The 14,757-nt window shown below is 43.2% G+C and overlaps 1 protein-coding gene across 1 annotated transcript in view; it reads left to right on the top strand.

The window, feature by feature from the left end:
* Window positions 1–14,757, top strand: part of ANO4 (anoctamin 4) — a gene marked incomplete at both ends in the record, with an annotated part of 438,431 nt that overhangs the window by 15,032 nt on the left and 408,642 nt on the right. The window contains 2 exons of the mRNA XM_080705232.1: window positions 3,159–3,242; window positions 11,715–11,966. Of these exons, the coding sequence (XP_080561358.1) occupies window positions 3,159–3,242; window positions 11,715–11,966 (336 nt within the window). The remainder of the gene's footprint in view (window positions 1–3,158; window positions 3,243–11,714; window positions 11,967–14,757) is intronic.

The following is a 14,757-nucleotide window of genomic DNA, read 5'->3' as shown; positions in this document are numbered from 1 at the left end:
TTTGCTGTCATTAAAATGTGACTCAATCTTTGTACCTATCCTGTCTCTCTAGATATACTTGACTAATTTTTAATTATTTTCCCCCTCAAATATACCATTATAGATTAGAGCTTTTTTTCCTTAGCATTAAATAATATTAAAATATTTCCTTTAGGTTTTGCAACCCTTAGTATTATTTCTTCTAACCTGGGGTGCTTTATACGAGACAATTATGTATTTATTTTGATATTTAAAATCATGTATGCCCTACCCTGTTGTTGTTGTTGGGACTTTATTCTTTTTAGAGAAATTTTAGATTCACAGAAACATTGAGAGGAAAAGTACAGAGAGCTCCCATTTATCCACTGCCCCCATAACCCTCCCTCACATCCCCCACCAGACTGGTATATTTGTTGGAACTGATGGACTTACATGGACACAACCCCAAGAGTAAACCCAAAGGGCCATGGAGTATATTCTGTGGGTTCGGGTCACTGTATAATGACGCTTATACATCATTATAGTATCGTACAGAGTAGTTCCACCATCATAAAAAATTTACTGTGCTCTAAGTGTTCATTCCCTCCCCTCTCCCCAAACCCCTTGGAAACTGCTGACCTTTTGACTATCTTCATAGTTTTGCCTTTTCCAGAATGTCATACAATCGGAATCATACAGCCCGTAGCCTTTTCAGATTGGCTTTCTTTACTTACTAAGACGCACTTAGGTTCCTATATCTCTTTTCATGGCTCAATAGTGTATTTCTTCTTCGTGCTGAAAGAACACGTCCATTGCCGATCGCACCACAGTTTGTTTACCCATTCATCTATTCTAGAACATCGCGGTCACTTCCAAGTTTGGGCAACTATAAATTAAGCTGCTCTAACTATCCGTGTGCAGGTTTTTGTTTGGACACAACTCTTCAGTTCATTTTGGCAAATACCAAGAAGCGTGCTTGCTGGACCCTATGGCAAGAGTAAGTTTAGTTTTCTAAGAAACTTCCAACCTGTCTTCCAAAGCAGCCATTCCATTTTTCGTTCCCACCGACCATGATGGAGAGTTCTCCTCGTTCCATACTCTTGCTGGCGTTCAGTGCTGTAAGTGCTCTAGATTTTGGCCCTTCCAGTGGGTGTGTAGTTTTAATTTATATTTCCCTGATGACATAGGATGCTGAGCATCTTTTCTTATGCGTCTTTGCTCTCTTTGTATCTTCTTGGCAAGGTGTTTGGTAAGGTCTTTGACTATATATATATAATATATATTTTTTGGTAGTACTGGGGATGGACCCCTTCTACCTCTCGGCTACACTCTCCCAGACCTATTTTATATATTTTTTGAAACTTGGAAACAGGGTCTCTTCAGCCAGCAAGGCTGGCTTCGAACCTGTGCAATCCTCCTGTCTCTGCCTCCCAAACGTGGGGATTACAAGCGTGCGCCACCACGCCTGGCTTTGACCATATTTTTAGTCAAGCCATTTGTCTCCTTATTGTTGAGTTTTTAAAAATATGCATTTATTGTGAATTATAGTCTCACATCATAATGTAAATCATGTTGACAGTGACATACATGCACACGGCCCTTGGTGTCCCCTCCTTGTCTCCCTCCCCATTTCTTCCATTCTCAATACAGAGTTCTGAGATTGTCATTGGTATATTCACAAATGTACACATAGTCAATGGTAGCACTTCCATTAGTGAACCTCTGTCTTCCCCTCCCCTTCCCCCAGACCACCTCCCTGGCTCCACTGAGATTTCTCTTCCATTGTCTGGAACCCCTCTGGTATACCATTTATGCCCCAGCTTGTGCATATTAGAGAAAATATATGACCCTTCCTTCTCCGTGACCAGCTAATCTCAAAACATAATGTTCTCCAGGTCCTTCCATTTTCTTGCAAATGACATAATTTGGTTCTTCTTTATTGCCCAGTAGACTTCCATTGTTGAGTTTTAAAAGTTCTTTGTATATTTTAGGAAACCCTCCTTTATCAGATACGCCCTTGGCAAATCCTTCCTCCCAGCCTGTGGTTTTGTATTCTCATTCTCTAAGTTCTGTCTTTCCCCAGAATAGACTTTTTGAATTTCAACATCTCCTTCTCCATTATTTCCTTCATAGATTGCACGTTGGGCAATATCTCTTAAAGCTACCCGATGCCCAAGGCCGCCTGGATTTTATTCTCTGCGATCTTCTAGGAGTTTTATAGTTTCCCATTCCCGCCATGTTTCATAAACAACATGGAGTAGCTCTGATCTGAGCCAGAGCTGCACTCGACACGCGCCATCAGTGTGGCCTTGGCCGGGCACTCAGCCTTTCCGTCAGGGACGTGGGGTGGTGTCCGCCTAGTTCTGTCTCACACAGGAGCCAACCTAGGTGAAAATGCTACAATCCAGTGCACACAGGAGGTCTCTACTTCTTTCGCTCCTCTGCAGCCTAGACTGTTTTCTGTTCACTTTAGCGAGGGCTTCGAGGCACTGTGTACGCCTTCAACCTTGCAGAGAATCGCACGCACTTCTCCTGGCAGCTGCCAACATGCAGTAGGACTCTTGCAGTGGCCTCGCAAAGGTCTTTCTGCTCTCCTGAAGCCCTTGTCTGGTCTGCCCTCCATACTGCCACAGAGTGCTCTTTCTGAAATGAAAGTGGGAATCATGCTCTCCAAGAAAATCCCAAACATGCTAAAATGGCTTCCAAGCCTTTGCCGACCACTACTGCTCTGCCGACTCTGAGCCTGCTGACACCCCTTCCCCACCCCGAGCCTGGATACTTGCTTTCACCTGCGCAGATGGCACTCACCCTTTAGGTTTTAGCTTGGATGCTGCTTCTTCCAGGAAGCCATCCCTGATGCTTCCAGTCTGAATTCAATGTTCTCTCACCTGCTTGTAGTCCCTGCCTCAGCACCTTTTGGTCTCCTGTTACATACTGGTGACACTGACCTAAAATTGCCAGTGTGTGGCTATCTGAGTTGACTATTGAAATGTTCCAGTGGCCCAGTCTGGCGCCTAGCACTTCCTAAGCACCAATGAATGGACCAGCAAATGTGTATGAGACTACCTGAGCCACAGGCAGACCTCACTTCTTCACGGCCAGTCATATATTCACATCGCCGGCATGGTTACAGTTAGCCTTGACCTATGGGTATAGACCATGGCTGTGGTTAACCTTCTTGTCTTTTATGTTCTTAACAGACAAAGACGTGAGCAGTGGGAGCTATAACCTGTCCTCCGCAACGACGGGCAGCTACTACAGTTGTGTCAGCCAGATCACCATTGGTGAGAAACGGTGTCAATTTGTTTTATAAAAATTATTGTTGCCTGGGAAGGGGAGGGGGTAAGGAAGGAGTGAGAAGCAAATGTGCATGGGTAAGCTTTTATTTTCAGAACCAGAGCAATTGCTGGTGGACTCAGCTTTCTGGGGCGCCCTCTTGTGGATTCTTAGTGCTTTTGAGTAAAATTGGAAGAAATATGACCCAGCAGGGAGACTGTCTTTTCCTACTTTATGACCTTTTGCCATTTGCTTTAACCCTTTTGTTTATGTATCACCTGTACTATAAATTTCTTACTACCACGATTAACTTACTTTTAATATGAATTTGTTTTCTAAAAACAAACTTTCTATAACTGCATATAGAAAATGTATATTTGCCGTATGTGTAAGGTAATTGTGTACGCACGTGCGTGCGCACATTAATCGTGATAGTAAGAAATTTATAGTTATTTATGTTAGCTGGAAACCGTTGCCCACCAATGCTCAGAGTAAAAGTCCCCTATTTCTTGTTTGAAGAGCCTGCTGAGCAGGTGTTAAGATGGTGCTAACAACTGAAGCACAACTTTCTCCTTGTTATGATCAACATGCGTCAGGGAAAATTGTGTGGGAGGAACATTCTCATTATGTAACTTTCAATTTTATCGAGTGCACCTTGTCAGCAGTAAAAGGCAGAAAATGCTCTGGGGAATCCTGCGTGTCTCTGCCACCGCATCCTCCGACTTTTCAGAAATACAGTCTCCCTGTCACAGCTGGTGACTGCCTTAGAACTTGCAGTCTGCAGCATGGGGCAAGTTGCTGTCCATGCATGCCCTCCTTGCCCTGGAGCCCCACAGAGACCTCAGTGTGCGGGGAGATACAATGTGCTTTCGCAATCCTCTCTTCCCACCCCTTTCCTACTCAACCTTAAACTTGGTTTTTATGGTCAAAAAGAGAGGAGTGATCGTCATTAATTTTTATTTGCTAATCTACTCCTCTCTTTTCCATTTTCTTTCAAAATTTTTTTTGATTCTAGAATTCTGGGCACTGGCTTAGAGAAGAGGTTAAAAAAAAGGGAAAATAATGATGAATGGTAATTATAGCTAACATTTATTTTGTATTTATCATCTGTCAGCTGCTCTTGGCTCCTTGTTTCCATTATTTTACTTACTCAGAACTCCATGAGAAAGGTGTCCTTATTTCTTCAATTTACAGATGAGAAAACTTTATTTTTTTTTTTGACAACCAGCCAGTTACTGATGTACCCAGGATGTCAATCTAGGTCTGTAGGACACTAAAGCTCATGCTTTTAAACACAATGCCAAGGTTTTTCAAACTCCGGCAGCATGAGCCCCTATAAACAGAAATGATGATGAGCCTCTACAATTGATTTAAATTCTTTTATCATAAGATTACTTTAGCAGATTAAAAATAAAGCTATGTATAAATATACCACATAGCCACAAAAATATATTTATATTTTTGTAATTAAATTTTGTCCCACCAAAAAGATATATTGAAGTCCTCACATCCAGTCCCCATGAATGTGACCTTATTTGGAAATAAGGTCTTTGCACGTTAATCAAGTTAAGACAAGATTATAATTGCTTAAGAGAGTCCTTAATCCAGTAAGACTGATGTCCTTATAACAAGGAAAGTGATACTGAGACACACAGTGTGATGAGGGAGTGAGTTATCTGTAAGATAAGGAGCACCAAGGACTTCCAGCAACACCAGAAGCCAAGAGAAAGGCAAGGAACAGATTCTCCACGGGGGCCTTCAGAGAGGGAACAGCCCTACTGACACCATTATTTCAGACATCCACCCTCCAGAGCTAAATTCCTGCTGTGCTAAGCAACCCAGTTTGGGGAACTTTGTTGTACCTGCCCTAGAAAACCAACCTCTAAAGGAGAGCTGGACACAAGAAATACTTGGTCTTCTTCGAAGGTGATGGGGTAACCCAAAGGCTCTGGAGCTCCAGTTCCCTGACTCCATCGTCTGAGACCATAGGAAATGCCCTATTTCACCTGACAGATGACCAGAGGCAAGTCTACCCTCAGGATGATTGATGTCCCTGTCCTGCTCAGGGGTGTTGCAAAGGGCCTTCTGCCCTCTGCCTTCTTAGGTAGGTCAGTCTATCTTCATGGTGGCAGCCAGATGATTGTACTATTCCCAGGAATTGCATCTAGACAGGGCGGTGATCAGAGGGAAGGAGTTTTGGACCTTACTCAAGCTTCTCTGGAGGGGCCAGGAAATTCCCCCTGAAGTTCCCCAGCAGACTTCCGTCTCATCGGGCAGAACTGGGTCCCATGACCATGCTTGGACAACCACTGACAAGAGAGATGGTATTCTCTCTGTCCCCCTGGGGACCATTTAAGGCTCTGAAGGGATGGAGTTAGGAGCAAGGAGGGGGATGGATTCTGCATAGGCAACAGGCAGTGCCCAGTGCCCATGATACGGACAGTACAAAGCCCTTGTGCAGTGTTTATGGTTAAAGTAGAAAGTAATTAACAACTTTGGACTCAAAGTACTAGAGAGAGGACAGATCTCTTTGGATCATATAGGGAATTCTTTCTGAAAAACTCCTTGTGTTTTTGTTCATTCCTTGCACTTCAGCCCTTCTCCTATAGAAGAGTCATCTTGCCCAGCAGTATCATATCTGTGAGGGTGTCCCACATAAGAAAACAGTTCTAGGATGGGCATGGGGGCTCACGCTTGTAATTCCAGTACTTGGGAGGCTGAGACACCAGGGTTGCTGGTTCTCTGCCAGCCTCAGCAACTTGTGAAGCCTTCCATGACTTAGTGAGACTCTAATTCAGAATAAAAAAAAAAAAAGTAGGGCTGGGGGTATAGCCCAGAGGTTGAATGCCCCTGGGTTCAGTCCCAAGGACTGCCAAAAAAAAAAAAAAAAAAAAAAAGAATAAAAAATATAGTACTTGTAAGGATTATTTTTTTTTGTAAAGATTCTTTATTAATGTGGTTTCTCCAGAAACTTGTAACTTTCCAAGAGCAGAGGTGTCAAAGTGTCAAAAAAAATCTAAGAACAAAAGATGATTCTTTTTGAAATCTTTCTGTTGACTCATGAGGTTCCTGGAAAACTCCATATTTTCTGGTATTTAGTTCCATTTCACTGGTGCATTTAGAGATTTAAAAACTGTACAGGGAATTAACATCATTTTTTTCTCAAGACAGTCTACAAATTTGTGGCGTTCCTTCCATGACTCTTTTGGGTCCAGTAAGTGAGAGTGTTGACATTGTGCTCAAAAGAAACCAAGACCCCGTCCTACCAGCAGGGGACATGTTGGCTGCTGAGGAAGAACAGGCAGGCTACCAGTGTCACGTCCTGTGACTTGCCCTTTAGATGCCAGCTGCTCCACTGGTTGGATGTTCCGTTGAAATACTTTGACCTCATTGCTACTTTTAAATTGAGACTGGTCAAGCCGGACATGGTGGCGCACGCTTGTAATCCCCGCGCTTGGGAGGCTGAGACAGGAGGATCGCGCAGGTTCGAAGCCAGCTTCAGCTGGCTTAAGAGACCCTGTTTCCAAACAAAATATAAAATAGGTCTGAGAGTGTAGCCCGGAGGTAGAAGGCCCCTGGGTTCCATCCATAGTACCACCAAAAAAAAAAAAAAAAATTGAGACTGGTCCACTTTATACACACACACACACACACACACACACACACACACACACACGTATATATTTTATCATATTTATGCAAATCTTACTATAGCTCATTTGTATCAATAGCATAGATTAAAATATTTGCTAATGAACTCCATTTCTGGAGTAAACGATGTGGTCATTTTCTGAACTAAGAAAAAGGTTGTATGCAATGAGAAGAATATCTTTTCAAATTAAGTTTATTCTACAAAGTAGCTATAATTCTATAAAAGAAATGGCAAAACCTGAAATTCTGGGGACTCCAGAGTTCCTTGAAGCTTTCAAAAAAAAAAAACATTTTTGGAGGAAAAGAACATGAATTTTTAAGGGGATATGATAAATCAGGCACTATTATTGTATTTATTCATTCTATATAAGGTATGAAACATGTTGTTTTGACATACATGGTGAAATAATTACTACATTTAGACAAATTAATACATCCATGACCTCACAGTTACCTTTGTGGGTGTATGTCATAAAAAACACTTAAAATCTACTCTCTTAGCAAATATCCAGTGTACAATACAATCTCATTAAGTATAGTCCTTATGCTGTAGGTCTCTAGACTTCATCATTAGGTCTTCAGACTTACTCATCTTATATAATTGCAACTTGAAACATGTGACCTGTATCTCTCCCTCCCCCTTTTCTACCCTCCTGATAACCACCATTTTATTCTCAGTTTCTATGCCCTTGCCTTCTTTGACATGCAATAGTTTTCTGCATCTGGCGTCTTTCACTTAGCATAATGTCCTCCCATCTCAACATGTTGGGGCAGATGGCAGGATCTCCTTCTTAAGGCTGAATAATATTTCTATTTACTACAGTTTATCCCTTCATCCGTTAAGGGACACTTAGTCCTTAGAGACTTTTAAACATAATCTTTTCACAGTGTGTTCTATATGATGATTCCAGAGGAGCTTGGGAAAATGGAAGGAGAAGAGGGATTAAAGCGGATTTCTAAATGAGGCAATGAGGCAAGAGGGAAGCATAGTCCCAAAATTGTTATTCTTGCGGAAGGATCCTTTGGTATAAATAGAAAGCGTTCACACTTTCAGTAAGAACATAAAGAGCATCATTTTAAATGGAACACAGGAATTTCATCCCCAGGGCCTAATATGATCTTAGGAGCTTTGGGAAACTCAAGAGTATTGATCACGGACAAATTCGTGTGAGAAGTTTAGTCCAAGAACCATGGTTAAGCTCAGTCCTGTGCCAGTGGCCTTCAGTTCCTCACGCCATCTCTGGCTCCATCCCAGTTCTGCATTGAGAATTAATGTTCTCACTGATTATCCCTAGGGGCTTCACATCCCTCACTCAAGAAGGATCCGCTCACATCCACACGCATCTGTGTCAGTCCCTTTTTGGGAGGTGACCACCCAAGAAGAGTTGACAGCCTGGTGCACTTGTCCCCAGAATTGCCCTTTTTCTCCGGCATTCTGGCCATCAAGATTTCTCTTTTAGAAATTATTCAGAGCCGGGCGTGGTGGCGCACGCTTGTAATCCCCGCGCTTGGGAGGCAGAAACAGGAGGATCGCGCAGGTTCGAAGCCAGCCCCGCGCGCTGGCTTAGGAGACCCTGTTTCCAAATAAAAATGTAAAAATAGGTCTGGGAGTGTAGCCCGGAGGTACAAGGGCTTCCAGGAACCCCAGTACCACCAAAAAAAAAAAAAAAAAAAGAAATTATTCAGAAAAAAAAAAAAAGTTAGAGCAACTTTTCAGAGAACGGGCCCCATTTCCAGCTCTCAGAAGCTCTTTTGGTGAGAAAGAGTGGCCTGGTGGCCCAGAGCACCTATATTATCTTCAGTGAGCCCGGGCTCAAATCTCGATTGAGCCTGACTGTACCGTTAACTTTGGGGATGAAATAATATTCCTCTGTTTCTTCACTTGTCAGTGGGAATAATAGCTCCTGCCCCACAGGGTTATAATGGTATTTAAATGAAGTGTGGCTGGGCGTGGCGGTGCACATTTGTAATCCCTGCACTTGGGAGGTGGAGACAGGAGGATCACGCAGGTTCAAAGCCAGCCTTGCTGGCTTAAGAGACCCTGTTTCCAAATAAAATATAAAAAATAGGTCCGGAAGTATAGTCTGGATATAGAAGGGTTCCATCCCCTGTACCACCACCAAAAAAAAAAAAAATTAATTAAATAAAATAAATGAAGTGTTGCTGGTAGATGCCTACACACCCGTGCTGGTGAGTGCTAAGAGTGTTACCATTTTTAGTGGATTCATTATTTAATGACAGTGATGTGGATGGTTCATTCCTAGGCCTCAGTTATGACTTCTACATAGATGATGCCTAGTTTTCTTTTTTGTGTGTGTGTGTGTAGTAGTGGTGATTGAACCCAGGGGCATTCTACGCCGAGCTACACCCCCAGCCCTATTTTTTACTCTTTATTTTGAAGCAGGGTCTTACTAAGTTGCGAGGGCCTCACTAAGTAGCTGAGGCTGGCTGTGAACCTGTCTCAGCCTTCCAAGTACTGGAATTATGGGCGTGTGCCACCACGCCTGGCTGACTCCTAGATTTCTGACCAGTCCCATTTCTCCTGACTTTCATTTCTAGTTTTTTTCATTTTCCCACTAGACATTTCACATGGAAGTATCCACTAAAGCCCAGACTCCTTATACCTATCAACATACTCGACCTTCCTCAGCCCTTGTGAAAGCCAGTCCTTTTGACTGCTGCGTCCGGGTGAGGACTCCTCATATGTCTCCTGACATCTCGCCAGTGAGGACTCAGCACCTGGTGACAGAGACTCTGTTCTTTCTACATCTGTGTGGCCTCCCTCTCCTCTCTTTCTCTCTCTCTCTCTCTCTCTCTCTCTCTCTCTCTCTCTCTCTCTCTCTCTCTCTGTGTCTTCTCCTTCTTGAGGCCCAGACTTTAATTTGGCTTCTTAATAACTTCCATCTGTCCTCTTCTCAGCCACCCCTTCATGGCCTCCTGCTTCAGGACTCCAGGAGGATTCAGTGAACAAAGTGCTGATCTAGAGCCCAGCCTTGTGCTAGGTACTGGTGGGAGGTGGGGGGGGGGACCCTGGGAGAGCATTCCAAATAACTAAGCCACCCACTAACCTGAAGGAGGCTCAGTTTGCGAGGGAGACATTCGTAAAAAGATGTAAAGTGGGCGGGATGGCCTGAACCATATCTGTGTCCCAGAAGTTTCCAGCATGGTGGTGTGTGTGTGGGGGGGGGGGGGGGCTGCTCCAGGCTCAGAGTCTGTGGGGGCCTCTTTCCTTCCTCCCTCCGTGATCTGGACTTTCTTCCCATCCTCTTCCATTCTCTACACATCAGCATCTTTTATTGGGTTTCACTTCACCTTAGAAAATAAGTTTCTATACAGATGGAGTAAAATAGGGGAGGCTTTCCAGAAGAGGTGACCGACAGAGGAAGAAGTGATGATTTTGACTGTTTCTGCTGCCATTGACTTGAATATACCAGGCCCCACTCTCCACACCTTTAGAAGTGATCCTTTGCCTTCCAAATAAAATTGAGTTTTGATACCTTGTCATAGAATATCCTTCACTGCCTGGTATTCACCTACCTTTTCATTCCGGTTTCATTTGTGCCATTGTACCAATGGCACAAATATTATATTCCTATACTCTGTATCTAGGTTGCAAATGCAAAGGCCTATGGGGACCAGGCACCTAAGACCAACGAGGGAAGCAAGCTGAGAGTAAGGAGCTGCAGAGAGGTGGGGTCTGTGGAAACTGTCATCCCTTACTCCACCCCAGGGAGGGGTGCCCTGGGGCAATGTGCTGCAGTGTGGTTTAATCTTCAAGAGAAGGTAATCTTCTCAAGAAAAGTCAGAAATCTGTATTTTTGTAAGAACACTTCAGACACTTCAGACTCTTATTGCTTTAGGTTGGAATTTTACTTCAAAATTTTAAAAAATGGACTAAACAAAATGTATCTGTGCAGCAGTTTGTGGCTTCTAGGCTGCCTCATCTCTAAGGCCAAGCCCGTGCCACCTGCCCCACGATCTGTGCCTGCACCTGGAAGGGCTAGCTCCACTGACCTCTGGAGGAACACTTTCTGTTCCACTTTTAATCTCTTCCTTTTGTCTTGTTTCATATTATCATTAGTTGCAGTTTAGGGAAGGGAATGAGATTTTGGAGTCAGACAGATCTGGGCTTAATTAAGTTTTGCCCCTGGCACTTGCTGGCTACTTGATCTAGGCCAAGTGGAGGTCCACTTTCTTCCTGTGTGAAACTGAAGTCATAATGTCCTCTTGCACAATTGCTGTGAGGATCAGAGACCAGTTATGCAAAGTGTCCAGCATATAAATGGCCTTCAATTGCCTTTTCAAAATCATGAACACAGTTTTTATCACTTTATTAGACACTGAACTCTTTGAGAGCAAAGGGCACCTTTGGTATTGGGCACCTTGTTCATTGCATGCACTTAATAAATGCATGTTGACAAGCCAGGTGTGGTGGCACACACTTGTAATCCCAGCATTCGGGAGGCCGAGACAGGAAGATCGCAGTTTGTGGACAGCCTCAGCTACTTAGTGAGGCCCTTTACAACTCAATGAGACCCTGTTTTAAAATAAAGAATAAAAAATAGGGCTGGTGGTGTAGCTTGGAGGTAGAATACCCCTGGATTCCATCTCCAATATTAAAAAAATAAAATAATAAAAACAAAAAAATGCGTGTTGAAAAATGAACAAGATCCTTTAACTATGATGTTATCTACCTGTTTATTATGAACACGTATCCTATTTCAAGTGGTCTTTGATCTGATTCGTGGCTAAGACTTTGGCAAATACAAAAACAGAAACAATACAATGCTTTGGTTGCGGCTACTGACCTCCTTTGTCTGTCTCACCAGGTTATGATGTTGCTGGGCCTGTTGCAATTGGGCTCACCCACTGGAAAAACCCCTACGCGCAAGGCAGACCCCCCCTCCCATCGGATCTGCCCCTCTTCGTCTCTAAAGATGCAGGCATCCCCGTGTACCACCGATCCTTCACCTGCAGGACGGACCTGGCCACACCTCTGTCTTGTCCAGCCTCGTTGTCCATCACTCCAGTGCCTTCTTACAGCAGCAGCAGCCAGGAAACCCTGAGTCAAGACACCACAGGTAACACCGTCGGTGGCCTCCCGATGGAGGGTCAGGACTTGGTATAGCTAAGATTTCTTCATCAGTTGAGTCCATATTTCTCCTTCCGTGATGCCGAGGGCTCCAATAATGCCTTCCTATTTGTCGGCCTTTGATAGCTTAGCTGTACAGAAGGAAGGGTGGTTGCATTTAGAAATACTTAACCTACCCTTTAGTTCCATTTGGCAAAATGTCATCCAGAAATTGATTCTGAATCAAAATTCTAAGATCTGTCACACGACTATTTTGTTAGCTTATTTTCTTTAATTCCCTGTTTAGTGATACGATGCCTATCTTGGATTAAATTCATGTATCAAAAAAGTCAGTATGTCAGCCTTCCATCACCATGACCAAAATACCAGACACAGATAACTTTAAGAGGGAAAGCTCATTTTGGCTCATGGTGGTCTCGGTCCTGGTTGGCTGGCTCTGTTGCTTTGGGCCTGCAGGAGGCAGGGCATCATGACGGAAGGGTGTGGCAAGGAAAGGTGTTCAGCTCATGGTGGCCAGCTAGAAGGAGGGGAAAGAGAAAGGGGCCAGGGATAGGAAATGCCCTTCCAGGCACATCTGCAGTGGCCTGCTACCTCCAACTAGGTCTTGTCCCCCAGCACCCACCACCTCCCAGCAGAGGCCATCCAGCTCCCAAAGAATTAATCACTGAGGTGGGAGCCTTCACTGTCCAGTTACTTCCCTGAAGCCCCACCTCTAGACCCTGCTGCACCAAGGACCAAGCCTGCCACACACGAGCCTTCACACTTAGACCATAACGGTCATCAAACGGTCATCTTCAGCCAGGCGTGGTGGTACATGCCTGTAGTTACAGCAACTAAGGAGGCTGAGGCAGGAGAGCTGCAAGTTTGAGACCAGCCTTAGCAACTTAGATCCTGTCTCAAAAGTGAAAATAATAATAATCATCATCAAAAGGTCTGGGGAGGTAGTTCAGTGCTAGAGCACATGTACAATCCTCAGGACTGCCAAAGAAGAAAAAGAAAAAGAAAAGAAAAAATAAATAAGGAAGGAAGGAAGGAAGGAAAGAAAGAAAGAAAGATAGATTTGAACTTCTTAGTTAAACCAATTTATATTGCTCTGCCAAATTGACCTATGTCAGAAGTCTGCAAAGCACTTCCCAGGGACCAATATGGCCAGCTGCATGTTTTTGTACAGTCCAAGAACTAAGCACAGTTCTTATATTTTTAAGTGGTTAGGAAAAGTTTAAAATAATATTTTAAAATATAAAAATATATATAAAATAAAAATTTCAGTATTCAGACTTCAGTGTACATATATAAGATTTTATTGGGACACAATACTTACTTATGTATATATTATCTGTGGCTATTTCACATGACAGTGGTAAGAATGTGAGTCAATGGGAAATTGTGACAGATTTTATGACCCAAAAAGTCTGAAATATTTACAATCTGGCCCCTTTACAGAAAATGTTTGCTGACTGCTGATTTATGTGATCCTTGGAAGTCATCACTTAAACAATGAGAGAAAGAAGAATGCTCATAACTTCCTGCCTTAAAATTTATCACTTATATCACTCTCAAAATCAGTTGCAGAAAACTCTACCTAGACAAGTATGTCCCATTAATTATTTTTACTTTTTTTTTTTCCTTGAGGGTCTGAGGATGGAACCCAGGGGCATTTGACCTCCGAGCTACACCTCTTGCCCTATTTTTTATTCTTTATTTTGAAACAGGGTCTCAGTAAGTTGTGGAGGGCCTCATTAAGTAGCCGAGGCTGTCCACAAACTGGGATCCTTCTGTCTTAGCCTCCCGAATGCTGGCATTACAAGCGTGCACCACCACGCCTGGCTAATTTTTACTTTTAAACTCTGAGTTGGAGGTTTAAATGATGCTGAATCTATCTGGACACATATTTCTTTTATAAACTCAGCACTTAGAGATAATGATTTAGTCAGCCAAACCCAATGTGTAATTCCTGTTTGGAGATAAGTCCTTGGATAGTGAGATTCCCTGACACTCAAGAATTCACAGATGCTGCCACCTAGAGGTGAGATTTAGATGTCGCAGAAGTCCCAGACACGCAAAACCATCTTCTAAAGAAAGCTGTCTGTTGCAGGCTTCACTAAATGGTAAAGGGTCTTATTGAACTTGTTAAAAATGAAACTCCCCGGGCCCTTCCCCAAGGATCACTGCGTCCATGGCCCAGTGTGAGCTTCAGAAATCTGCATTTTTCAGGCTACCCCTCACCCATGGGGTTTGGATTCCTGAGGTTCCCAAATATACCTTCAGGGCCCCCTTCCAAGGTGTCTTTGGCTAAATGGCTAAATCAAAATTAAAGAGGCTGATATTAAAAGACTGTTAGGGAGAATCTGCATACATCAGCTCGGCACATCTTTCTGATTGCCCTGACTGGGGGTCACTTTCACAGCAGAAATATCGTGATCTGGGGTTTGAAAAATTTTCCATGTAACTAAGTCTGAAATCTCCTAGGTTTTTATCTTATCATGAAGAATGACTCAGCTTGCTTTAGTCTAATGACATCTGAAGTTAACAAATAGAGTGCACTCCTTGGCCAGGATAGCTAAAAGGTTATGGCACTTTTCATCCAAAGGACTGTGGAATAGAGCTGCCAGATGAACATATGATCACATTGTACTGCCAGTTGGCTTTTTTCTTTCCATGCAGCACCATAGTCAGAAGCAAGATGATTTTGGGAGGAGGTTTCTATTTTTAACTTGTAGGTTTTCAAAAACAAAATAAAAGCCTGTAATTCTCTTCATTCCTGGGAACTTTACTTTGGC

Source organism: Muscardinus avellanarius (assembly GCF_963383645.1).
Source record: "Muscardinus avellanarius genome assembly, chromosome: 11".
NCBI lineage: Eukaryota > Metazoa > Chordata > Mammalia > Rodentia > Gliridae > Muscardinus > Muscardinus avellanarius.
This window is presented reverse-complemented; position numbering and strand designations above follow the sequence as displayed.